The sequence below is a fragment of the Solanum dulcamara genome, chromosome 2, assembly GCF_947179165.1.
Source record: "Solanum dulcamara chromosome 2, daSolDulc1.2, whole genome shotgun sequence".
In the NCBI taxonomy this organism is placed as follows: domain Eukaryota; kingdom Viridiplantae; phylum Streptophyta; class Magnoliopsida; order Solanales; family Solanaceae; genus Solanum; species Solanum dulcamara.
The window spans coordinates 76,638,815-76,665,420 of record NC_077238.1 but is presented as its reverse complement, the minus strand read 5'-3'; the positions used below and the strand labels follow the sequence as shown (position 1 = coordinate 76,665,420).

The 26,606-nt window shown below is 34.3% G+C and overlaps 1 protein-coding gene across 2 annotated transcripts; it reads left to right on the top strand.

Moving 5' to 3' along the window:
• The first annotated feature begins 624 nt into the window (after positions 1–624).
• LOC129880795 (uncharacterized) lies at positions 625–19,547 on the top strand. Of its 2 annotated transcripts, XM_055954990.1 has the most exons (14): positions 625–1,116; positions 1,905–1,981; positions 2,547–2,705; positions 5,507–5,720; positions 6,040–6,126; positions 6,211–6,350; positions 7,153–7,233; positions 11,184–11,248; positions 12,903–13,078; positions 14,990–15,120; positions 15,205–15,292; positions 16,986–17,199; positions 17,451–17,557; positions 18,561–19,547. In XM_055954990.1, the coding sequence occupies exons 1-14, from the start codon at positions 949–951 to the stop codon at positions 19,062–19,064; spliced, it is 2,211 nt and encodes a 736-aa protein (XP_055810965.1). In that variant the 5' UTR covers positions 625–948; the 3' UTR covers positions 19,065–19,547. The 2 variants fall into 2 exon arrangements, with proteins under 2 accessions (XP_055810965.1, XP_055810966.1); XM_055954991.1 differs by lacking the exons at positions 625–1,116; positions 1,905–1,981; positions 2,547–2,705 and adding an exon at positions 2,808–2,904.
• Positions 19,548–26,606: the final 7,059 nt, after the last annotated feature.

Below are 26,606 nucleotides of genomic sequence, written 5' to 3'. Positions count from 1 at the left end.
TACACAAGAATTGAATATCGTTAATGGAGGATGAAGAAGAAGATTGAAACTCCTTAATTGAGGAAGAGAGAAAATTGATAATTGAATTCGCCTATTTGGATCTCCTAATAAGTAATGTAATTAACATTTACCATATTTGAAAGATCCATAATTTTCTTCAATATGTTTTTAATTACTTGTATTCTATTAAGTAAAAAACAAAAAAAATGCAAAAAGTGTCTAAATAACAAGTCAAATTATTGTCATTTTCAATAAATATTAAAATGTAGCTAGAGAGTCCTATTAAATATTAAAATATTGCTATTTTGAAAATTTCCTTTAAATAAAAACATGACTATATTTTTTATAAACTAATAATTTTTTGGTACATATATAAAATTAGCCAAATTTTTAATCACAGGTTCGAGCATCCACACATTATATGTGGATCAATTATAGGTGCTCAAAGGGAAATAATAATATATATATATATATATATATATATATATATATATATATATATAGTTGCGATAATTCATTATATTTAGTTTATGATTTTGTTTGAAATCATATCACATTTTTAAATTTGATATAGCTATTTGTGGGAGTACTTTATTATTTAAAGTATACTCCCAAATTGTGCTTTGTGAATCTACAAAACACTCAAAACCAAATCCAACAGCTGCCAAAAGGTTGTTCAAGAAGACGCGCACGTCACACCGCGCTCACATTAGAAAAACTTAAAATCAAACGTAAAGAAAAGTCAATTGGCGCACGTTAGATAGTACCGCTTTACTTCTTCACCAAATTAGAAATCGCCGACGATCGGAAGGAGGAATATAGAAATTCGTGCTCGCCGTCACCGATCACTTCCTTCTGATCTTCTCCGATCAGTTTTTCGACCAATTCATATCAATTCCGATTTCATATATAGAATTTGTATAAGAAAAACGAAAGAAAGAAAAGAAAATGTGGGTATTTTATCTGATCTCGTTGCCTTTAACCCTAGGCATGGTGATTTGGACTCTAAAGTACTTTTCTGGTCCAGAAGTTCCTCGTTACGTGTTCTTCACAGTTGGTTATACCTGGTTTTGCTCTATCTCCATTATTATCCTTGTGCCTGCCGATATTTGGACGGTACATTTCTATCAGTCTTATTCAATGCGCCATTTTAGTTCAAATTTATTACGTTTTGCTGACCTGAGTTATTACATTTCTTCATTTTAATATATTAAGTTTTGCTGACCTCAAATCAGTTGTCTTGAAAGAATAGAATATCTTGGAATTCACGTGGAATTAGCTAAGGAATTAGAATACAGTAACAGCTAAGAATTATATGGGCGATACGGATTAGTTGGGATTTAATGCCTAATCGATGTTGGTAAACTTTAGAGCACCTCTCATTTTGTCTTAAAAGCTGAATTTTTGGTATGGAATGAAGTAGGTCCGGGGGGAGGGGTGTGAGTGTGTGTGTGGAACGGGTAGCCCTTTCAAAGTCATTGAGGTAGTTCGACTGAGAGTTATGATTAATGGTCTTTCTCATCAAATGTTTGCATACAGTTTTAATTCTAATCTTTAGTCAGTAATTTAATGAATAACCTTGAGTCATTGTGGTTCATTTTAGAAGACATCATGTTTATATTTCCGTATGCTGTATATGTTGACGGAGACGAACAAGTTTGCTCATGAAACTAGTTCATTTCTAATGGGATCCTGGTTGTCTGGTGTCCTGCGTTAGCTGAGGTTTGAAAGAACATATTTGGCCACCTTCTAGTGTATGGATTTTCTCTCTGTATCTAACAATGTCAGGAATATTACGAAGTTTAGTGAAATTAATGATTGGTAATTATGTTGTCTTGAATGTAAATGCTCATACAGAAGTATATGATGTTTACTTATGCTGATCTTTTAGTCTTTTTATTCAGACAATAGTTGGGCATGGTAATGGAGGCATATCATTCTTTTGGAGCTGGTCATACTGGAGTACCTTCCTACTCACATGGTAATCTGTTTGCTTCTGGATGTGGATCGGCTGAGCTAGCAAATGCTTAAACTTTTTGTGCCATTTCATATATGTCTACGGATGCTCTTTATTTCAGTTTGTGTGGACAGTTAATTATCAGTTATTGCAATATAGGAATCCCTAACTAATGTGTTGATTGATTGACTAGTTGGTACCACATGCTGTAATCTTCCCAAAAATGTAAAATGGATAGCTTGTCTAAAATAAAATTAAATCTCTCTACCTTGGTAGGGTTAAGATTTGCATATTCTTTACTCTTCCCAGACCCCACTTTGTGGGATTACACTGGGTATGTTGTTGTTGTCTAAAATAAAATTGAATTACTTAAACCTAGATCACCTCACTTAACCTTTTGCATTGTTGTTTGTTACAGAGTGCTGTATGTTAATATTTGTGTCTTTGGTAGGCAACATTCTCTTTCACTATTAGCTGGCTGTTTCCTACTCAAATATTATAATTGCCAGTTTTCTCTTGGGAGTGATCTCCGGTTTCACATTTTATGACGTGTGTTTCCTAACACACATCTGTTTATTTTGTCGAATAGGCTTGTGGTTCCCCTCATTCAAGGTTTTGAAGATGCTGGAGACTTTACGCTTCTAGAGCGATTGAAGACTAGCATACATGCCAACTTGGTCTTCTATGCCATCTTGGGGGTTGTAGGTCTTCTTGGACTTATTCTCCTCATTACTATGCGGAAAAGTTGGTGCGTTCTTTTTCTCTTAACATTAATAAATAATCATAAAAGTGGGTTCCTTTACGGTGGTTTCTTTTGAACTGCTCTCGGTTTAGATATTTGGATTGGATGAAAGAGCTTGGTCTCTCAGTCTTTGACCAAACTTATATTGGATTGATCTCAATTGGCTGCTGTTCCAACTGCGTGCATACACACTATTTTTGGGGTGGTGAGTATCATCATTGCCATCAAAAAGTTCTATGCCGATGGAAAGGGATCCATATTTAGATTATCTAGTTAGTGCTTAACATATGACATAGTCTTAATTAGTTGTTGAGAATGTGTAATTCAATTGGAAAATTATAGAACACAACTGTAAGACTTGTTTCAGGTTGCTGTATTACAATATATTTTCCTTAACATCTTTTTTTTGAAACCTATAAATTTGTCTATATTGATAGAAACAGATCAGTACATGGGCTGTACTGGAGCCATATTTACAAGAGAAATCCAGAACCTATGATCCTATGTCTATAATGAGTCTAAGAGCCCGTTTGGATGGGCTTAAAAAAAGTAATTTTTATGTATGAAGTGCTTTTAGAACTTTAAAGTGCTGAAAGTTATTTTTATAAATAAGCAGTTGAGTGTTTGGATAAAAGTGCTTAAATGAGGAAAATTATGTGAATTTTAGGGTTAAAAGAATAAAAAGGGTAGTTTGAGAATTTAGTTAAAATATAAGGGATATAAAAATAATTTTCATGGTCAAAGAAAATGACTTTAAGCACTTAAAAAAAAGAGTTAGGAATCCTAACTTTTCATTTTTGACTGACTTTAAGAACTTTCTGGCTTAAATTTAGCATTAGGCAAACACGTCCAAAAGCTGAAAAGGGGCTTTAAGTTGGTTTTGACCAACTTAAAGCCAATCCAAACGGGCTCTAACACATCAATAATAGATACAGGATCATTAGACCAAATCTGGTTACACCAAAAACACAGATGTTGTAACCAATGTAACCAAAGGCACCTGGATTTCTGTCTCCAAGAAATTTCCTCATACTTTGCTATTTCTTTGATATCCTTAATCAAGTATGTTTCTTGCACAACTCTGGATTCTGTCTCCGAGAAATTTTTCTTTCCATTCCAAGAAGTTTCTCTAGTGCCTCCTCTCCATGTTGCTAAAGACGTGTGTGTTCCATTCAATCAGCTTTCTTTTTAACAGTTTGATTTTTCTGGTCAGTTTGAAATACATTCTCCTTGTTACTTCAAAATCATTCCATCTACTTCTTACCATGTTTAGTACCTTCATGTTCTAATCACATATTTTCGAACTTAAAGTATGTCTTCCTACTCTCCCACCGCTCACAATACAACATTACATGGCTATGGTCCAACACTACTTTTGGAAGTGAAGATTGTTTATTTATTTGAAATTTTCGTCACTTTCATCGTGAATAAGAACTTATCTATTCTTGATGCTATGTGTGACTTGCCTCTTGACCACGTAAATTCTCCCCCATTTTGAGGAGGATCAACCAGTTCCAAATCTTGAACGAAAAGAATCTACCATACTCCTTGACAATCTCTAATTGTTGCTTCTTTCACGTGTGTATGTCACATTGAAGTTACCACAGTCCACACATAACCCAAGGTCTTTTCCTACTTCTCTTCTTCCTGCTAGTTCATCATACCTCCTTCCTCCCTTTCTTGTTATCTGGTGCATGAATTCCTGTTAGTTGCCAATTGTATCTTGTATGTGTTTTTTCAAATTAGCGAGGAACAGAATATTGTCCCTCAAGACAATCACCCTTTCCCAGTTCCTTTTATCCCATTGGACTATTATTCCATGCCTAATACGGCACATGTCTAAAGCCTCGTATTCCGGTCTAAAGCCTCGTATTCTGCTCATCTACTTGCATGGATTTGTCTCACCTCTCTATCCTGCCATCTAGCCTTCTTAGTTTCTTGTACAACAAACAAATCAGCCTTCCATTTTTCCATCAAGAATTTAGCAGTCCTAGGTTTGGAAAAGTCTTTTAAACGTCTTATGTTCTAACTTAAATTTTTTTCATCCTTGTCGCAAAATTTTACAACCCTGTTCTTATCTTCTTTTCTTCCTGTCCTACTTTAGTAGTTGATGTGGAACTCCATATCTTCAATTCTTTCCTCCCTTTTGAGTTTTCAGTCTGTTTAGTAGTGGAATTAGATTCCTCCAGGTTTCAGCCGTTTTCTTTTCCATTCTCAGCAAGAGGTCTAGGATTTGTTACTCGAAGCCAGCACATTTTACTCCGAGCACTTTCTCACTCTAATCCATTTTCTAACCAGGTTGAAGTTTTTTGTTCTTTTGCCGCTTTACCTATTCTTGAATGAAGTTGTTATCCTGATCCTGACTTAAGTAGTACATTAGTTTATGTGCACTGTTTTCTTTATTGGGGCTTTATTTGAATGAAGTAATAAAGGGAATGAATGTTAAGAGAATAGAGGAGTAGCAACTATGGTTGATGTGTCTAGGGGGACACGAGAAAGGAGGGTGACAGTAAGTGGAAGAAGACACGGGCTGTTTATTCAGTTCATAATTTACTCTCTCCAAACTAGACGTAATGGCTCTGTCCTTCATGGGCTATATCATAGCTTTGTCTTTCATTGCCTTTATCATCCCCTCACATCGACTTTTAATCAAATAGATTCCAAATTGTATAGACTGTTGCTTATTTTTTTTGAAGGATTATAGACCTAAACTTGTCAGCGTGTTGAAGAAGCAACTCAACCATTGAATCTTCTGTTTTATGATTATTTAGTAGATAACTTCCTGTGTCCATATTTTTCAATGACAGGGATGGTAATGCACTGGGTTTTGCCATGGCATGCTCAAATACTTTTGGACTTGTGACTGGTGCTTTTCTTCTAGGTTTTGGTATGAGTGAAATTCCAAAGAGCATGTGGAAAAATGCAGATTGGACTACTCGTCAGAAGGTGCTTTCTCATAAAATTGCGAAAATGGCTGTGAAGCTTGATGATGCCCATCAAGAATTATCAAATGCTATTGTGGTAAGTCTTGCTTGGATTTTGCAATTTCGTTCAGAATTTACTTTCTACCTTGTTCTGTGGCTTTGGGCTCATTTTTGTACTTGGGTACAGCTTGCATTTGTCATGTAATTGAGATTGCCCTTTTTTGAATAATGTTCACAGAATGCCAAAGAATGTGCAAATTGTATCGTAAAAGATTTTGTTTTTTACTCTTATGTGTGACCAGTAACTTCTGTTTTGCTCGTTGAATATTTGATAGGAGTAGGACATAAATTACATAAGTTTAACTGGTTCTCTTTTCCTGTACTTATGAGTTACTGGGCATGGTGAACTTAATCAGGTTGCTCAGGCTACATCGAAGCAGATGTCCAAGCGTGATCCTTTGAGGCGTTATATGGATGTTATTGATAATATGTTAGTTCAAATGGTACTGCTCTTTTTCCATTCCCTCTGACCTATATCACCCTCTTTCTTTTCTAAATACATGCGTGATATTTCATTTCATTTACAGTTCAGGGAGGATCCATCTTTCAAACCGCAAGGGGGTCAATTGGGAGAAGATGACATGGATTATGATACAGATGATAAATCAATGGCAAAGCTTAGGCGTAATCTTCGTATAGCTCGAGAGGAGTACTATAGATACAAAAGGTAAAGTCAATGCTGCATGACAAGTTGCTACTTCTGATTCACCAATTTTATTGTGCCTTCTTGCACTAGTTGTCTATGTGAACCTATTCTTCTATACTATTTATTCATCAGGAAAAAATCCTCATATAGTGAAATTTTTTATCACTAGTTCAAGAGTAGCGTCAGATCCAGGTCTCCTTATTCCTTAAAGATTTGTAGTATGCCAATCTACCAGGTCATGTATCCTTCTCAAGAAAAAAAAATTCTACCTGGTCACATAAAATGTCAAGGAGCACAGGACCCTTTTCAATGATATCTACTAGTTTCTACTGATAACAAGCGTCTGCTACCTCCGTAATGAAATTTATTAGACTGGACTTTAAATGGTCTTTTGTTTTTATAGATTTTTGGAGTTCACCATGCCTTCCCCATCAGTACGTATGTTTCTGGAAAGCTGTCCTTTTGTCCTGGCTTTCACCTTTGGTACTGTTTGTTCACAGGTTTTTCCCTTTAACATCTTATACATCATGGCCTAAAGATGGATACTGTTCTTAAGCTCTTGAATGAAGCTAGAATTATACTTTTGATGCTCGTGACTAACCACTTTGTCCTGGTTATTTATGCCCTTCACTAGCTCCTAGTTTGCTTTGTTATATCCGTGTTTGAAAAACGTCGATTATAAAACTCTCTTTATCCTAACAACTCTTGCAGGAACTTTCTTTTATATCCACATTTTTTTCTCAGTATGTTTCAGCAACATATTGGTGAAGGTCTCATTATCTTCTCTAGTGGCCAACTGATAACTTTATCTTCTAACATGCAGTGAGTATTTGACATGTGTAACAGAGGCTCTTGAACTGGAAGATACTATAAAGAATTATGAGCAGCGCAATGCAACTGGTTGGTATGTGTTATTATTGTACTGAATTCTGGTAGTTGTTCTATATTGATCTGCCACTTTTGTTTTAACCACCTGCTTTTCTTCTGATCCTCAATAGAAACCAGGAAAATATTCAGGCCAGTCCCAACCTAAATATCTCTTTTGTATGTCTGAAGTACAAAGGAGATGCATTTAGAAACTATAGTGTACAAAATTTTCAATAATGTTATGAAAAGCGACATGGAGCAATGGGTTTTCTCATGGGTAAAACAATGTGACTTGAAAGAAGCACACACTTCGGATAATGAGGTGTAAAGCAGCAGGGAACAATCACTTTTTTAAAACGAGACCGAGAAAAAGAAAAAACATGAGAAACAGTAGGGTTGATAGCTATCTGAGAATTAGGCATGTCTCTGGTTTACAACTTCTCTTCTTATACTATTTCTGGTTATCTGCTTCTCTCGATTTTCTTTCTTTCCTTTCACAATGAGTTCTTTTCTTCTGGTGAGCAAGTCATCCTCTTCTGCTAGCTTTCAATTGAGGCAGCTTTGTTGTTGTTGTTAGCAAGCAAGTCCTATGCTTTTGCTACTTCTGCTTTGCTGTGCTTCTCTTCTCTCTTACTCCGTTTTGATTCTCCAAAATTTGATTTATCGCAAGATTGTCTTGAATAAAAAAATGATGCACCTAAATCTAGTTACTGGTGCAATTGCTAAAGCAATTAGGGATAATACATAAATATCCCCCAAAATACACTTTTTTTCAGTTACGACCTTAAACTATGAAGATACCCCCAGAAATCGTTTGAAGTGGGTATTAAGAGCCCCTTTTTAGCCCAACTGGCATGGAAAGTGTTTTACACCCTTATAGCGCGTGAGATCGAATGAAAGTTAAAAAATTATAGTTTTTACAACATTTCTTCCATTTAAAATATTTTTCAAATGTATTTATGTGAGAAATATTGGAGAAGAACATTATTGAATTGTGTATCTATATTATTACACAGAGATCCTATTTATAGACACTACAATACAATCCTTTACCAACTAGGAAACTATTTTCTATTTCTATTCCTATTACTATTCATATTCCTATGCCTATTCTAAGTAGGATTGTATGTACCTATTCCTATTCTAACACCCCCCCTCAAGCTAGTGCATACAAGTCATATGTACCTAGCTTGTTACAGATGTAATTAATACGAGGACTGATGATTAGTTTTGTGAGATATCTGCAAGCCGATCACTCGACTTCAAAGACAGTCAATCTCAATGTGCTCAGTCTTCTCATGAAATACTGGATTTAATGCATAATGCTAGTCAATCTCAATGTGCATGAAATACTGAATTTGATTCATAATGTCGATAAAAAATCGTCTGATAAATTCCTGAATTGCAGTGTTGAACTTCCCAAACCAAGCTTGAGAAGACTGTTTCGGACCATATAGTGACTTACACAATCGACATACAAGGCTATCAGACTCCCCCTTAGCAACAAAACTAGGTGGTTTCTCCATCTAGACTTCTTCACAATGCAGCGGTCGCCGGAAAGTGCTCAAAATATGGTATAAAATATATGGATCAGAGTATTAGATTTGATGGCTGAAAGTGGTCACAATCTGAGAAATAAAATTATATGGGTAGGGTCGGAATGATGGCACAACTTTACTGCGAAAGAGAATTATATGAGTAGGGTCAGAATGATAGCATGACTCTACTGGAAAATAGAAACTATATGGGTAGGGTCGGCTTGATGGCACGACGAAAAAGAGAAATTATATGGGTAGGGTCGGAATGATGGCACGACCCTACACAAACAAGGAAGTAGTCACTGGAAAGATGGCACGGCACTACGCAAATTGGATGTGAGAAAGTAGTCACCGTAAAGATGCACGGTGCTACGCAAATTAGATATTAGAAAGTAGTCATCAAAAAGATGGCACAGTGCTACACAAACACTGACGGATATGGGGTTGACACCAAACAACCCTAGAATGTCATCGGAAATTGACGCACAGTGACCTGTCTGACTGAGTTTTCTTCCCTTGCATATGAGATTAATACATGTATCATTGACCCTACTTTTGTTAACACAACCATGGGCCAGACGAGCGGCATATATAGGTAATAGCCACCCGCCAGCAGCGGAAGCTCTTTGATTCACTATTAAGATCGTAGAGGCTCTGATACCACTTGTTAGGACGAAAAATAACCAGGTATCATGCGGAAGCTAGCAAAGTAAACCTCGAAAGACCATGAGTAAGAAGGCAAACGAGAAATATATCGAAAAAGACAAACATTTAACGTGGTTCGGTCAACCGACCTACATCCATAAGAGGAGATGAGCAATTCACTATATTAACATGAGAGTACAAAATATCGAGAGAAATAACCTCACACAATTCACTCGTAATACAAAGAGGTTCACACAAGTGTTAATGTAACACTTGTATCTCACAAATTCTCCTCTTACACAAAACTCTCAAAGTCCCTAGGACTACATTATATATGCTACTAAATTAGAAGGAATGAGTCTCTATTTATAGAGTCATAAACCTTTTCCTACCAGAAAAAGGACTAGCCAAATATGGAGATTTTGTGTTTTCCTTTTAGGAAAAGGAAAACCCAATTATACTAGGAAAGTCAGGGCAAACACCCAACAATTCTCCCCCTTGGCCTGAATTTTCGACAAAATAAATTTGCTCCACCATCTTCACATAATCTTTAACAGGTTGCATCTCCATCTTCAAAATCTCCTCTGCAAAATCTATGTCTTGACACAGAGAACCTCTCTGTACAAATTTCTCCAAAAAATTCTTCATTACTGTCGAATAAGTTGCGGCTAGAACTGAACCCGCCAAGATGAACACCTATTTTTTTTAACTCCGCTCTGATACCATGTGAGAAATATTGGAAAAGAATATTATTGAATTGTGTATATATATTATTACACAGAGACCCTATTTATAGACACTACAATACAATCCTTTACCAACTAGGATACTATTTTCTATTTCTATTCCTATTACTATTCATATTCCCATTCCTATTGTAAGTAGGATTGTATGTACCTATTCCTATTCTAACAATTTATTTTCATTTTTTTCTTTTCTTCCTTTCTTTCCTATTTGATCTGGTTTTCACTTTCTGCACCACCGCCGTAGCCATCACCAATGACCTTCGTTCTTCTCTCCAATTCACACCACCAATCTGCCGCTGCTGCAACTCAACCATTAAAATCAAACACAAAGAAGGAGAAGAAAGGTTTTTTTTTTGGTAGGGGTTGGGGGTGGACAAAATCGACTGAAGAAATAATTGATAGATGTATATGGGTGTAGACTAGAGGACGTTAATATAACAGATAGGATGTTAGACTTTCTCAGCTTACTGCAGTGATGTAAATGAACCGACTTGCATTTATTTGGCACAAACTTTGTGCATCTTGTTATAAAGTCTTACATTCTCAAAAAAGATATATGGGAGTTGGGGTTGTATGATGAAAGGATGAAGAAGGAACTGGGGGGTGAGGGCTTAAAAACACATTTTAAATCTAAAAATTATATTTAAAAAAAGAAAAAATTACGTCGCAAGTGATTCTTAATACCACTAGTTTAGGGTCGCAACTGAAAAAACAGAACCACTTTGGTGTGTGTGTGTATATATATATGTAAATCTTTGTTGATAATTGACAAACTATATTGGCATTTTCAAGATAGGTTTTCAAAAAGAGGGACTTGTTTGGTAAGGGGAAAGTCTATTGAAGTGAAATGAAATTCTTTTGACATGTTCTAGCCTTTCTTGTTTTTTGCCTATATTACTCTCTTTTCTTTTCCCTATTCTTCTGCTTTAGTTGCCTTTCGCTTTTGAGGACTTGACTTTTTGCGCAAGAGTTTGAAACTCCCAAGTATATGTAGTAATTTGATCTTAATGTAGTCCCTTTGTTGCTAGATTTTTACTTTAGTATTAAAAATTCTGCAGGAAATTTGTTTCAACCTTGAGATCTGAAAGGGCTGGAACGTTGGGTTCCTTCTTTGATACAACAGGTATTTTTCAAGGGTTATATTCTCTAGTTTATATGCCTGATGCAGATGGATTCAAAGGAGGAGCACAATCACTTATAGTAGTCCACATCACCGCTGCATAACTATAATTGGTTTTTTTGATGATGTCATCATATACTATAATTGGATTTTCTTTTCTGGTTGAGTTTCTACGGATGAAGTAGGTAACGTTATACCAAGAGAACCAGTTGAGGAGGAGAAGAGAAGACATCTGAGTCCCTTTGCTGGCCAGATGATGATAGACTTTGAAAAGAAATGCTGGTTATAGAGGTTATAGACTCCAGCATTGTGCCAGCCACAAAGGAATAGGTTTGAATGTTGATATATACCGTCTTTCAGGATCTCAGAACTTCCAATCTGTTCCAGTAACCTAGACTCCTAGAGGTTCAATTCAAGATTCCTTAGTTTGGTTTGAGCTAAATGAATCTGACAACACAGAGGAGGCAGATTTCCAGTGTTGCATTGTTTTCTTTAATGACTTAGAAATCCCCTAGGGCACTAGTGGACAGTTTGCAACTCAATGGATAATGAACCCGTCTCTCTTCCCTTCACTTAAATACCAGTTTTTTTTGTGAATAGAGATTACCAAAAAAAGAAAAAAAAAGACCAGGTTTTCGCCAGCGGCCGGGTTCAACTGTGACACATAACATGGTGCGCTCTTACCACTAGAACAAAGTCTTGGGGCCAACAGGATTGCATTGTTAATCAAGATAAAGAGCTCGAACTATTACCAAGAACTGGTCTTATTAAGTTGGTGGGAATGCATTATCCCATATAGAGTAAATTGGTCACAAGTATGCTATAAAAGCACTAGGAAGTGATTTCAGTGTGTTTCGCCATGTTAACTAAATATGCAATTGTACTCACAGTTTATAGAGTATTAAATACGCAATATGATTGGTGGTTCGTGCTTTAGTTTTTTATTTGATCGTTGGTCAGTCTTTTGTCAAAGTTATCAGGATATAGGACAATATGATTTATGACGTCCTTAGGTTAGGATACATCTAACTCACATAATGAAGGATCCAGACAAGTGTAATCAAAAGCAAAAAACGCAAAAAAGCTCTAAGGTCCGTTGGGGATTTAAGTGCAAAACACAAATAAAGCATGGGCTTTACTGGAAAAAGCCGCAAAGGGAGAATAAAATACAAATATATATGTTTAGTCCAAGAATAATAATTATACACATGAATGACAAATATATGAACAAAGAAATTGATTTTTTTTTTTACGATAAAGTGAATTATCATTTGTTTAGTGTCGCCTCTTTAGAAGAGGCTCATTGGCAAGGAAAAATCCCCCTAGAACTTTGGTGATGGCACTGAAGCACGCATTGAGCAAGGTGAAGTGCTCAACACGTTTTGAGACTTGGCTCAGGGCTTAAGCTTGCCTTTGACAACACTGATCTAGACACATGCCTTGCAAAGTGTCTATTATAAACAACAACGACTTGCCTGAATCCCAAGGCATTGTTTATCCAACGAAATTTGCTTGATGGCATCTTGGTGGGTCGTTGGGTCATAGCTGGCTAATATATACTCATTTATTTATTTTTTGTTGTATTAGATTTGTCATATAAGATCTGCTTGTATTTGATTTCTCCAATTTTGGAATAAAAGTTGATATTCTTTTCCAGAATTAATCTGGCGATGTGTCCTGCGGAAGCAATTGGAGAAGGCCTCAGCTGTAATTCTTGGTTGTATGTCTGCTGCTATTCTATTAGCAGAAGCAACTCTATTGCCAAGGGGAGTTGATTTGTCTCTATTTTCCATTCTTATAAAGTCTGTTGGAGATCAAGAGGTTCTTGTTCAGGTATTTCCAGATCATTTTGTTCTTACATGGAAGTTCTCACTTGGTCAGGGATGTTTCTAGCATCTTTTATTGGATAATCAGGGGGCATGTCATGCTAATCGTGGTACCTTGAAAATTTTGGTTGGGTTTACTGCTTTATAAGCCATGTTTCTTACAGTTTATTGATACAGGATGATTGCTTTTGCAATAGCTATACTTGTTTCATTATTTTAATGAGATTCTACTAAATTTTGAGAGGAGCAATTTGATTGGTAAGGAGGTTGTAAGAACTTGATAATATAGTCATTTTTAATTGCTGACGTTCTGGGTGCTCTTTTTTATATATAACAAAAAGAGCACCTAGGGGACTTTTTAGTGATTATTTTGTACGCGTTTTTAATTAGTTGAATAGTTCATGGACATAAGGATGCACAGTGGGTGCATAAGAGTTTTGCTTGCTTGTGCGACCGTCTTGCAATCTTTTTACTTCAAGACTTTAAAACTACACGCACGAGAGTTCAGACAGTTCTTGATTTTCATAGGTAGTGGTGGCAATTTTCAGTCCTTCTCTTTTTCAACCTGCCAAGTATTTTTATCACCCCACGGTCCACCCATTAAAGTAAAATCATGTCCTGTTCGTAGGAGTTGTAAGGCTGGAAATGGATTACGTAATTTTTGAAAAGAAAAATGTTGGAAGACTCATAGCCCAAAAGATGTAGAAGCAGACCCAGAATGTAGGATTATTCCTTTTTAAAAAAGAAAATGAAATTGTTAGTTTTTGTTGCTAATGTGGAAACTAAGTTAAGATGTATCCTGTTAATGCCTTTGTATCATTAACAGTTTTGCTTCGTAGTTATATACTTAAACCCACTGTCACTCTTCGGGGTGGCTCAGATGGTTTGGCTTGTGACTTCCATAATGGAGGTCTCAAGTTCGAAACCCTTTGCCTGTGACAACCGGGGTTGGCCTTTTGGGTCGAGCTCGTCGCATGGGCTTGTCTAGTGCGGTTTACCTCTCCTGTGTGGTTTGTGAGCTATTGCACATGAGAGGGGTTTATGGTATGCACACCCAAAGGGTAGCGGCTGTGGGTTCCCTTGTCATAAAGAAAACACTTCTACCCACTGTAGAAGTGGTTTGGAACTGAATATAGATGCATATTTCTTTCGTCATTCCTTTGTTTAATACTAAATTTGTTTCATGGGACTTGGATATCACTTTTTCTTACGTCATGATTGTGCTTTGGTCAAAAAAGTGAAATTGGGTTCAACCGCATTTCCAGGTTTACCTCTTTTAGTTTTGACCTCCTCAGATGATCCAAAATGCCATCTCTTAACTCTTAAAGTTTGTATTTGACCCTTCAAATTTGGAGTACCTGGTGTTGATTAGTAATATGGAACTCCAGAGGATTGCTTGAGACCATTTCAGTTACAATGATATTTTCTGTAAGCTCTGTCCTACACTGTTTGTGATCCGTAGAATATGTGTTCCGGGGCGACAGGATTGTCAAAATAACACTATTGCAATAAAATATTATCACCTAGGATGAAGATAAAACAGTAGATGACATGAAGTAATGGTTCAACCTCACAGATAAAGCTGAAATGTCTGGATCAAAAAGCTCTAGATATGGCTTGCATTACTTTCAGAAAAGTCCCACTCCCTTTTTCTGTTAAAATGTATTTTATTTAGTTTCTTCTGTTTGCTCTCACATATTGATGATCCTCTCTTTTAGTTGTATCCAGAACTATTCGTTTTGAGATAAGCTCTATGTTCTGTGTTAAGACAGCTAACATGGATGGTGTCTTGGTTCTTCAGATTTTTGAGTGAATTTTGTCATTGTTCTATGCTTTTCTACCTGTGTATGTCTTTTTATGCATGCTGAACGATAAATACAATCTTCAGATTTCAAACCAATCTGTCCTCATTGTGCAGGTGTTTGCTTTTCTGCCACTTATGTATATGTGTGTCTGCACTTACTATTCGCTGTTCAAAGCTGGAATGTATATGTTTTACTCATTGACACCGAGACAAACAAGTTCCGTGAGTTTGTTGATGATCTGCTCGTAAGTTATAACTAGTAATCTTTTTACATTAAAAGCAATTTGCTTTCCTGTATTAATTAAGTGTTTCCTCAATGTTTCTGCCAGGATGATTGCTCGTTATGCACCTCCAATTTCGTATAATTTCCTTAACCTTATCAGTCTAGGCCAAAACAAGAAAACCATTTTTGAGAAGGTGAGTTTACGGTCAACCTCAGTTTTATTATCCATGAAAACTGATGGTGAACAATTCTTGAAGAAGACGACTTCGGTGTGTCTTTTATTGAGTCGGCATTTATTTTTCACTTTTCCGATCCTTTATTTGGTGGTCTAGAATAATCTAAATGATGCTTATTGATGCTAAAATTTGCGTGGTTTTCCGTTTAGCTGATGCCTGATTTATGGTGGTTGTAACAATGTGTATGGTATCGAAAAAACCCATCTCTAGTTTACCACAATTGCATAGGCTTCTCCTTTGAGTTTCATCTAGATGTTATCGCGCAAACCTCCTGAATTTCACCTATTAACAATAATGCCAAAGAAAAGGTGTAAAAGAGAAAGTCTAGTTGAGTTGTAAATCATCCTTTGCTATATTTCTTTGGGTAATTTAATTGGACCTATTCCCCCTACCACTTCTTTACTGCAAAGGGAATGATACTTTTGTATTTCTAACTTAGAGTCTTAATCTTAGTAAAGGGACTTCATTCTGGCAAGGTAAACTACCACTTCTTTACTGCAAAGGGAATGATACTTTTGAATTTATAACTTAGAGTCTTAAACTTAGTAAAGGGACTTCATTCTGGCAAGGTAAATGATTTTGAGGGTGTTTGGATTGGCTTAAAAGCTGGTTAAACCAGCTTAAAAGCATTTTTAGCTTGTTTTGGTATTTGGCTAATAGCAGAAGTGCTAAAAAGTCAAGTGCTTTATAGCCAAAATAACAAAAAACAAGCCAAAAACCACAAGTTGTCTACCCAACTTATTGCTTTTTGGCTTAAAAACACTTGAGGTTTGACCAAATAACTTATTTGCATCTCTAAAATGTCCTTCCATCCCCTCTCCCTTTCTTCTTCGGTTGATGTTGTCGAATCTTTGTCTCAGATCTTTCTGGGTGCCGACTGTTTCATATAGGAACATGATGTTGCTTGTGGTTGAAAATCGAAACATTAACCTAACTTCAATCTCCTATAGGCTATATGAATCACTTCACAAGTGTATTCCTACTGTATATCCATATTGTGTCCTCAAAATAAATTAATTAAGCATAGATTACCCCTTATTTTAAATCAGAACTGAAGTCAAAACTATGGAGGAATTATTTCAACTCTCTCATATTTGACTTACAAACTTTAATCAAAATATTATTCATTATATGTTATTTCAATAAATAATCTATGTTTATTAAACCTAATCTAACGCAATTGTTTTTAAATTGAAACACAAATTAATTTGTGTTTGAGCTGATTTTAATTTTTTAAAACATTGCAATAGTAAGCTCAGTTTTAGTTTTAACAGTTTTAAGGGTATTTCAGTCAATAACAGTTTTGGCACTCTTTTACCGAACACATCACCTGCGTATTTTCATCTCAAGCATTCTATCCAAACACATAACTGCTTATTCATAAATTCAGCTTTAGCACTTAAAAAGTGTTTTTCTCCGCTTAGTGCTTTTCAGCAGTTAGTGCTTAAAAGGTACTATTCAGCCAATCCAAATAGGCTCCTTGTCCTTGCCACAAGACAGAATGGTTGGGAGTATTCTCTCCCATGTGGTATTCTTTCGCCAAATATCTGTATGGGATTTGATTTGTCAATAAACATCTGAGTTTATTCTTTAGGCATTCTGTGGCACATGATCTCCCTAATAAACCATAATGCTTTATTTATGATTGCAGCGAATGGGAACTGTTGACAAGGCTGTTCCTTTTTTTGGTCAAGGATTCAACAAAATTTATCCACTTATTATGGTTGTATATACGTTGCTAGTTGCAAGCAGTTTCTTTGATCGGATAATCAGATTTTTTGGGAACTGGAAGGTATTTAGATTCCAGTCAGAGATAGATGATATGGATGGTTTTGATCCATCAGGGTTACTGATCTTGCAGAAAGGTAGGCAGGTCACTGAAATATTATTTTTGTCTGTTGCTTTTCTTTAGTCTTTTAATTGATATGCAAGCTTGTGGTCCATTGAGCGGCTGGAACTGAGCCGTTGATTGCTTTAATTTAATCATCTGGATATTGTAGTATTAGTGTTGTTATGGAAGTAACACCTTCTGTTTTGCTATTGAGTTGCAGTAGTTGTTTCACCAGTTAACTGAGTATGTTGCCAATTTTGATGCACCTATCTTTAATCTTTGTAGAACGAAGCTGGCTTGAACAAGGACGCAAACTTGGTGAACATGTTTTGCCATTGGCAAGGAATTTCAACAATATGACAGTGGATCTGGAGTCTGATGGCAATACCATAGTATGTGATCTGCCTTTAAGCTATATTTGGATATTGAGTAGCTCAAAAATATGCATCTAGAAATTTTTACAAGGGAAAGGAAGAGAGGTGATATTTCCTTGCATGCATAAGTTGAATGGAAAATGAATGTTTTTGACAAGATGACAGTGTCGCACCCAAGGGTGTGGCCTAGTGGTTAATGAAGTGGGTTGAGAACAATGGAGTCTTAGGTTCAAATATCAGCAGAGACAAAAACACTAGGTGCTTTTTCCCATTTGTCCTAGCCTTGGTGGACAAAGTTACTTGATACCTGTTGTTGGTGGGAGGTGACATGTATCCCATGGAATTAGTCAAGGTGCGCGCAAGCTGACCTAGACGCCACGATTGTCCAAAAAAGAAAAGAGACTCTCTGTTTTCAACTTTCCTTCAGAAGTTTATTAACTTCAGCAGCAACTTAATTGGAAGAAATTCTCTCTGAAGGGAAACCCTTAAATTGCTTTTCCCCCATATGTTTCCTGCTTCCCAAATGCAGAGAAGGCAACAATATTATTGTTGTATCACTTCCTTTTCCTTTTTGTGTCTGTCGAATGCTACCTCTCATTGGTTTCTTTCCTTGAGTGTTCATCATATGGGCGGATTTAGTGTACAAGTTATAGTTCATCGCTTTGGCTCAAACCTTGTATATGTTAAAAAAGTCCACCAAATAAGTATAAAGAATGTATTTCCAACCCAGTAAATCAAATAGGTTACGAAAGAATTTCGAAAACTCGAACTCATTAAGTTCAATTGTGGATCCGCCTCTGGTTCATCACTACATCCTTTAGGTTATTAGTTTGTTCTGTTTTTTCAGTGTTGAGATAAACTGGTTTGTGTAATTCTCATGAGGAGAATTGCATGTAAATTTTATTTTCTTTGCATGTAAAATTATTCTACTCAGCAATGTCGGTGACCATGTCTTGTCAAGTTATCTAGATCTCATTAACTTTCATGCTTCAGCCTAGTTACATTCACTTAAATTTTTCAGCATACAAGTGGTTTTGAATCAAAGGCATTCATGGAATCAAGCAAGGACCGAGGGAGTTCTTCAAAACCTTTGAAAGATGAGGCCCGTAGGTATTCAGGGAGCAAGGAAGCCATTAGCAGCAAATATGCCTTGAGGGAACAGGGCAAGCTACCGTCTCATGTGAAGCCAATGGACGAGGATATAGGCTCTACTAAGGTCTCTTTACTTGATTCTGCCAGCTCTCAATCTGGCGGCACAGTAGCAGCTCCATCAGGTTTGGCTGGAAGATGGGCATCAATGAAAGCAGGTTTCCAGAATTTCAAAACAAACATTGAAGCAAAAAGGTTAATTCCACTACGCCAAGTTGGTGAATTTATTCCTTTACGTCAAACTCAGGATACAAACGTTTCTTGTGCCTCCTCATCCGAATCTCTAGATGAGATATTCCAGAAATTAAAACGGCCTGCTTTGGAGAGTGAAAATTACGGTGATGATGAAGATGATGAGAGAAGGCCCAGGAGGTGATACTGTAAATTGCTTTCTATTAGATGGAGTATACTTGTCGATAACTGTAGAAATCAGGAAGAAAAGAGCCAAGAAGGTGTACAGGTCTCCAAAAAACTATCAGCTGCTTACTCATTCTTTACAGCTGACCTTCGATTGTAGTTGAAGGGCTGTGTATGAAAAGATAAGAGCCAAGCAACTGGTCAGGAATTGATTCCAAGATCTTCCAGCGGCTAATGGCAGAAGTGTAGGTCGTAGGAAAGCTTGAAATACAAATTCAATCCACATTGATGAAAAGAAATCCTGTAGGTCAGTGAATTCAGTTTGTATAATTTGATTCTTGTATAATTCATGTACTGCTAAATTTTGAGGGTTTGTGTCTTTAGAGGGGGGGGGGGGGGGTCGATTACATAATCCATCAGAATGATTATATAAAATTTTGGTATGTCACATTGATTATTGACAGAAAAGGTAAGATATAAAAATCCATGGATACTTGCTTAAAACATAAAAATACCTGTTGTTAATTTGGATAGACTAGTAAAAGGTTTAAATTGCAGTCACAGCTTTATGTGGTTTTGTAATTTTTGTTACTTTTATAGAACATATCCCATGAGATAATTATGATGAGAAAAAAAGTTCTATAACATGTGGATTATTGAATTTAGTGGATGAAGTCCATACAAAATTTGGGTTACATCCAAAATTATGCATTGCATTGAGAGTAAGTGTTGGATGGATCCTTATAGACCAATTGCATTGATTTGACAAAAATCAGACTTTTCTTAGAGAATTTTGGCCAACTTTCTAGGAAAAAGGTGTATGAGTATTAGTACTGTATAATTTTTTGTTGTTGATATTTTCAAGGGAACATATATATATATATATATATATATATATATATATATATATATATATATATATAGTTGTATACTTTGGGTTTGCGCCCGTTTATTAAAACGATTCTGATAGGTGTTTATTAATTCGAATGGGTCTTCCACAAAATAAAATTCGTATTAATCAGATTACGATATGTATACGGAACATCAAGTGAGAAATAACAAAAAAACAGCCTTAATTCCATGGGTTTTAGGTGCTTTATTTTTAGTCAAGATTAGAGGATATGAGTGAGCCATCTGAGACACTCAATAGAGTTGCTTCCTTTGACCAACATCTAATAATTCTTATACAACAAGTTAGACTCCTACACTGACAAGAAAGGAGTTAGCTTGGATGGTAAGCAGTAAGCATTTCTCACCTCCAATTTCAAAATTGTGGATTCGAGTAAAACAGATGGATGTTTCTAGGGAGAGGTTAAAAAGAAACCTACAATGTAATATGGCTACATATATAATATTGACAAAATAATTTCCAAACATCAATCTTTATTTTACCCCTCTATTTCTCCATTGTTTTTTTAATCAATATAATCCTTCTAATATCAGTATTAACAGATTCAACAATCTTTACAACTTCACATATATTTGCCACCCCAATTCCTCTACTATCCCTTCCAAAATCTTTTTTTTTTTGAAAGAGTGCTAAAAGTCATACTAAGAGGAAATCACCTTTAATTTAATATATGAATGTGACATATGCATATCATTTAATTTTGACTCTTTATACAAGAACAAGAATATTACTTCTCCACGTAATTGAAGAACACTACATATCTAAGCTAATCTTATCTTTGTATTACCAAAAATATACTTATGGTGTGTTTCATATCTGAGGAAAATATTTTTCAGAAAATGTTTTTTAATTTTTCATATTTGATTAGTCAAAATATTTTTTAAAAATTGAATATTTTAAAAATAAGAAAAATGATTTCTCTAGTTCAATTAGGAAAAACAAGTTCTACGATTGACATTTCACATTAATTATCTCCTCTCCATCCTCCGACACACCTTACCCTCACTTCACTCCCACACCCTACCACCACACGTTACCCCCACCTTGTTAGTGTTTGACTAGAATATATATAAATATTTCTAAGATAATACAAATACAAATAAATTTTTCTGTTAAATTTGGATGATCATTCCTCCCAACTATTACTCGATTTTTCTTGGTAATTTCGTGCATTGACCATCATTGATATTTATAAAAACTAAACAAGTAGAATAGACACCAAAACTAAAAACAAGAAAGTTAGGCAAGTGATCAATTTTCCACATTTCAACAATTCATATATACTTTGAATTTACTTTTACTCCTAATGGTCTAAGGAATACTCTTTACCAAAAAAATAAATAATAGATTTAATTAGCTACGATGTAATTCGTTGCAAATCTATCGCTAAATAACTTGTAACTAATAAACTTTTCTGATAATTCATCGCTGATTGAGGGATTTTGCTTTTTAGGTATAAAGCTAATTCCTATTTTTTTTAGTAATGCTTTTCCCTTCTTTACCCTTCATTTTGTTCCTATTTTCGACTTTAAGCTTGTGTAATTATCAAGCTATATTACAGTAAAAACACACAAACCCTGCAACAAATCTTTGCAAATTTTTGTTTAACCTCCCTTGCATAGTGCACGTGCAAATAATTAACCCTAAATTCCAAAATCACCAATAAGAACAAATTAAGTACTTACCTAACTCATCGCCTAACCTTTTTTTTTAAAGAGTTTTCATTCACACGAGAAAATTTTACATAATCAGTTCACTTATACTATACATAACCTTTTGTAGCAATTACATCGTTGATGATATATAACTTGTCCCATACAGTAGACAATTTATCAGTAATTTTATACTGTAAACATATATAAGTTAAAACTTTCTTTTATAGGAGATTAATTGCTGCGCAACGAGAAGTTTTTCTCTGCTGGAAAGCAATTTATATGGGAGCAGGTTTCCTAAGATGAAAAGATTGTCTTCTAATTGGCCTGAATTGGTTGGCTACATCATAGAAAAGTATGTTGGAAATTCCCTAGTGGAAGGTCCATCCACTTTTGTTTTCGAATAAGACTAAGGCATGAGCGAGGGTCTCTTTATGGTGCTTCAACCTATTTATCTACCACACCTCCGAGACATTTCCTTGGAATTAGGAATGTCTTGGAAATCAACTTGGGGAGACTTCTTCCTTATTGCTGTCAAGCTGCACTTCACGAATGTGTCCTATGCTGTTGAAAGCCTAGCTCATCCTCATCCATTCTAGTTAGCAATTCCAGCTCCGTATCAAGGTCACTATCATCAATATTAATTATGATCAAACTACAAGAATTCTTTTGGATCTTTTACCCGTTGACTTTATTAGCTTTGACCATAACCCTTCTTTCTTCTTTTGCCCATTCAATAATCCCCCTCCTCTTGCAACAAAAGCTATTGATCTACTCTTCTTCAAACTTCCTCCGGCGCCGGAGGAAGAGAAGGGGCCCACAACGTCGGAATTGATCCGACGATGGCCACGTGGAGAACCACAAGTGGGAGAAGATGTTGAGGAAGACAAAGAAGAATATGCACATGATGAAGAAATTGTTGATATTGTTGTTGATGAATTAGTAGAAAGCTTAATGAGTCTTTCTCTAAGACAACAAGAACAAACACCAGGATGTTGCTTGTGATCTTGATGCTTTTTGCATATAACTTGTGGTTCATGAACAAAAACCATTTTTGATTGGTTTAATTATAAGATCTATATTGTCTCTGACTATAGCATATAATGAAATGACTAATGACCAAATTGCATGTGAGGGGTATATATATATGTGTGAGTGGATGTTAGGGGAAAGTACTAGTCAACTAGAACATCCTATTAAACCGAAGCAAATTCAAAATTTTAAATTTCTGAATTATTAAGTTAAGAATAAATTATTTATGCTAAATAATAAGTGAATTTATTTATATAAAATATATAAAAAATTAAAATTAAAATTAGTGAATTTTATTAAACTCATAATATGTACTTCCTCCATTTAAATAAGAATGATCTCTTTTCCTTTTTAATCTGTTACAAAAAGAATAACCCTTTTTTTTAACACCTTTCTACATGACATGTTTCAGGCCACAAGATTAAAGGACATTTTTGTACATTTGACATAACTTTAATTTAAGATCACAAGATTGAAAAGTCTTCTTTATTTTTTTAAACTTCGTGCCTAGTCAAACCAGACCATTCTATTTGAAACGTAGGAAGTATTATATATCCACCCTGATGTCAAGGATGAGTTGTTGGCCAGTGTAACTATAAAAATTCGAATAAATTCCTTAGATGAAATTTCAAATGTCTTTCAATGCTGAATAAATAATCAATATCAGTGCAACGTAACTATGAATGTTTTTCACTTTTAGATTTGATTCTTTGATATTTTCAACAGGACCAAGATTGATAGAAGAAAATTAAGTTATTTGAACTTTGGAGGACTGACAGATCACACTGCTAATTTTTGAATACGAGATATCCATCCTATTCTTTCTGAAACAAAAGAATCAAAACCTTTTACGCCCCACACCAAATTTACAGATTGTATAATTCCTGTTAGTCCATAAAGATCCAACACCTTAATTCTTTGGGCAGTGTGAAAATAGGAATTTGTGACTTGTTTTTAGGAAGAATAATTAAGAGGGACGTAGTTGTGTATGGTGACAGTGTGGGGCACGACGTTACCGACTTTTCTTCTTATTTTATCATCATTCTAATAGTTACGTCTCCATGAAATATTCGTTTTCTATTTTGCTTACTATAAAAGTGTAGTATAATTAACTTAAAAGAGTTAATAACTTAATATAATATATTAAAAAATATAAAAAATAAAATAAAGAGATAAGAGGTAATATATATTTTTTTCCAAATGTTTCTCAAGTGTTTAATGGTATATAATATGAACTCTCATGTATTTACTAGATATGAAATCCATGCAAATACGCGTTCAATACATGCCATTAAAATTCCTCTTTTAAGTCCTAATTTATATGACACAGTTAAAATTTAAAGAATTATTCAATTTTTTTAATGATTTATAATTATTTTAAGTTGTTAATTATTATAATTTATAATATCTTTTACATAATTTTTAAAGCCATAGATAGAATTTTAAAGCGAACTAGAGTTGTATATGTTTTTCAAATATTTTAAGTTGTTATTTATTGTGATTTATAGTGTTTTTACATCATTTTCAATATCTATATGTTATTTCTTTGTCCAACTTACGTGGCAATGGCAAAATTTTAAAAGTTAATCGATTTTTTTTATGTCTTTTAAAATTTAAATATTTTAAGCTGTTAATTATCGTTATTTATAAAATTCTCTTTTACTTAATTTTCAAATATCCAAAAGACTAAAAAAATAAGATAAATAAATTAAAGAAAAAAATATAAAAATTACATAGATGCACTCGACTAGAAGCAGGCACGTCGACTAAGAGGTGCCTACTCGTAGACTTCTCAATATAGTAGTAGTAATTACAGGGGTGTCAAAATGGATAAAATTTATGATTTTGCACTTGACTCAATCCATTTTAAATAAATAAATTATTCAAAGATTATTTAAAAGTGAGTCAATTATGAATCAACTCATATTATCCATCATAAAATATAGATAACTCATCAGTATCAATATCAATTATATTCCACTAGAAGCATGTAACAATATAAGAACCTCTAAAAAAATACACAAGCTAAAAGGAGAAAAAGAATAAGAAAAAATCTTATAATCGTGAAGCACTTATTTCTTATATAATAAGAAGTAATGGATAATAGAAATATCATCCATTAGATTTGTTCATTTTTATTCATATCAGATATGAATTGAATTGGATATTTTATTTTTTTTCACCACTCATTTTTTATCAATCGGATATATCCGACTCAATCCATCTATTTGAAAATGAACGTTTCCAGTAATTCAATGATATATACGGACTATTGTTTTTACTGTAAATGGAAACATAAAGATAGAATAAAAATAAGGGGCTGCATGTTAGTTTGGTGGATCCTTTTTCAATTTTTTTTCTTTATGTTTTGTGCCTATAACCATTTATTCAGTAATTCACTTTATATAACACATGATATTTATTTGCCAAAAAAAGGAAATTTCACGTTCAACATTTTAATTTTAATTAAAATATTTTGGTAGCCAAATATGTCTAATTAGTATAATTAATTAAGAAGATATATGAAATGACAAATTAAAGTATACCTGCCTATATACAACCATAATATGAAGTGTTAAAATTACAAGCTATACCTCCTATTAGTAACAATCTTTAAGAGCATGGTCAATTATTTTGAATTTAGGTCGCATAGGACTTATTAAAAGTGAAAATGCTCCAATCCTAACAATCTATTTTTTATATTGAAGATTGAATTCAAATTTTTTGATTAATGATAGAAAGATTTTGTTCATCTAATCACAGATACAACCTTTAATGGTAGGAGATAACATGATTGGTAATTTGGTATTTTATTGATTGTTATAACTTTATCGTACTACTCCTTCCTCCAATATTATCTTCACATATGTAGTAAACTTTTGGAGACGTTCATTTTGGGAATTAGGAGCGGAGTTAGAATACAATTTAGGAGTTTGGGGTTAAATTCAGAAGTTTTGATTTAAATTTTTTATTTATATATATACAAATTATTAATTTTAATTTAATAATTTAAAATGGCTAGAATCTTGAATTAGTAAACTTCAAATTATAACTATGTCTCGAAGATATTCCTCCTATTAATATCCACGTGTGTAGACCAATTGATCTTGTGCTCATCAAAGTGAAAGGACATTTAATTAAACACAATATTGTGAGTCAATGTAAATAATCTAATTTAAATTCATAATATAAATACTCATTTTTCTACCATTTCTAGCTAGTAAATGTAGGTATTGACGATCAGAACCTACCACATACGTACGGTACTGTAAATTAATGTTTGCTCAAAGCAAAAAGAAAGAAAGTTATATATATATCTTTCAAATTAATTCTAGGGCTAGTTCAAAGGAATAGAATTGTTTAAGTCTTATAAAAAATTTAATAATCTCATTCATAAAATTAGATATTGGATTAATTAAACTCACATCGTAAAAACTAATTCAAAAGGAAAAGAATTGTCTAGAGATTTCATTCCTCACCTCAAATTAATTCTGTAGTTTGACAAATTTGTCTGTTTCTTTTGGAAGAATTATATAACATTCCGTGCACGTGAGATTGTCTTGTGAACAAACGACCAAAATATTTTTAGTTTTTCATTCACATGATTCCTTATATTTTTTTTTATTTAATCATTGTATGCATAAATAATGAGATTGTTTCCTTTAGGAAGCTTCCATTAGAGTTTTTTTTTTCTGAATTAAAATGATTTTACTCTTCCCATGCACATTTGCTCCCTATGTTGGTGGACAAAATGGACATCCTTGGATTTTGAAATATATTCACGCACTTAAAAATAATTTGGGTAAAAAATATAATAATTGTTTACCTTATTTATAAGGATCGTTGTAATAATTGAGAAATAAAAGAGTGTTTAATTAATTATAGCATCTTTTCTTATATGATTTCTTATATGACTATCTATTTTATTGTCTCATTTATATTCTAACGATTATCATGAACCAGCATT

Bases quoted from the DNA above. Each gene is read 5' to 3' on its own strand.
- LOC129880795 (XM_055954990.1), top strand. From the start codon at position 949: ATGTGGGTATTTTATCTGATCTCGTTGCCTTTAACCCTAGGCATGGTG. The intron at 1,982-2,546 runs GTAATCTGTTTG...TTTGTCGAATAG, and splicing joins AGTACCTTCCTACTCACATG to GCTTGTGGTTCCCCTCATTC. The intron at 6,351-7,152 runs GTAAAGTCAATG...TCTAACATGCAG, and splicing joins GAGTACTATAGATACAAAAG to TGAGTATTTGACATGTGTAA.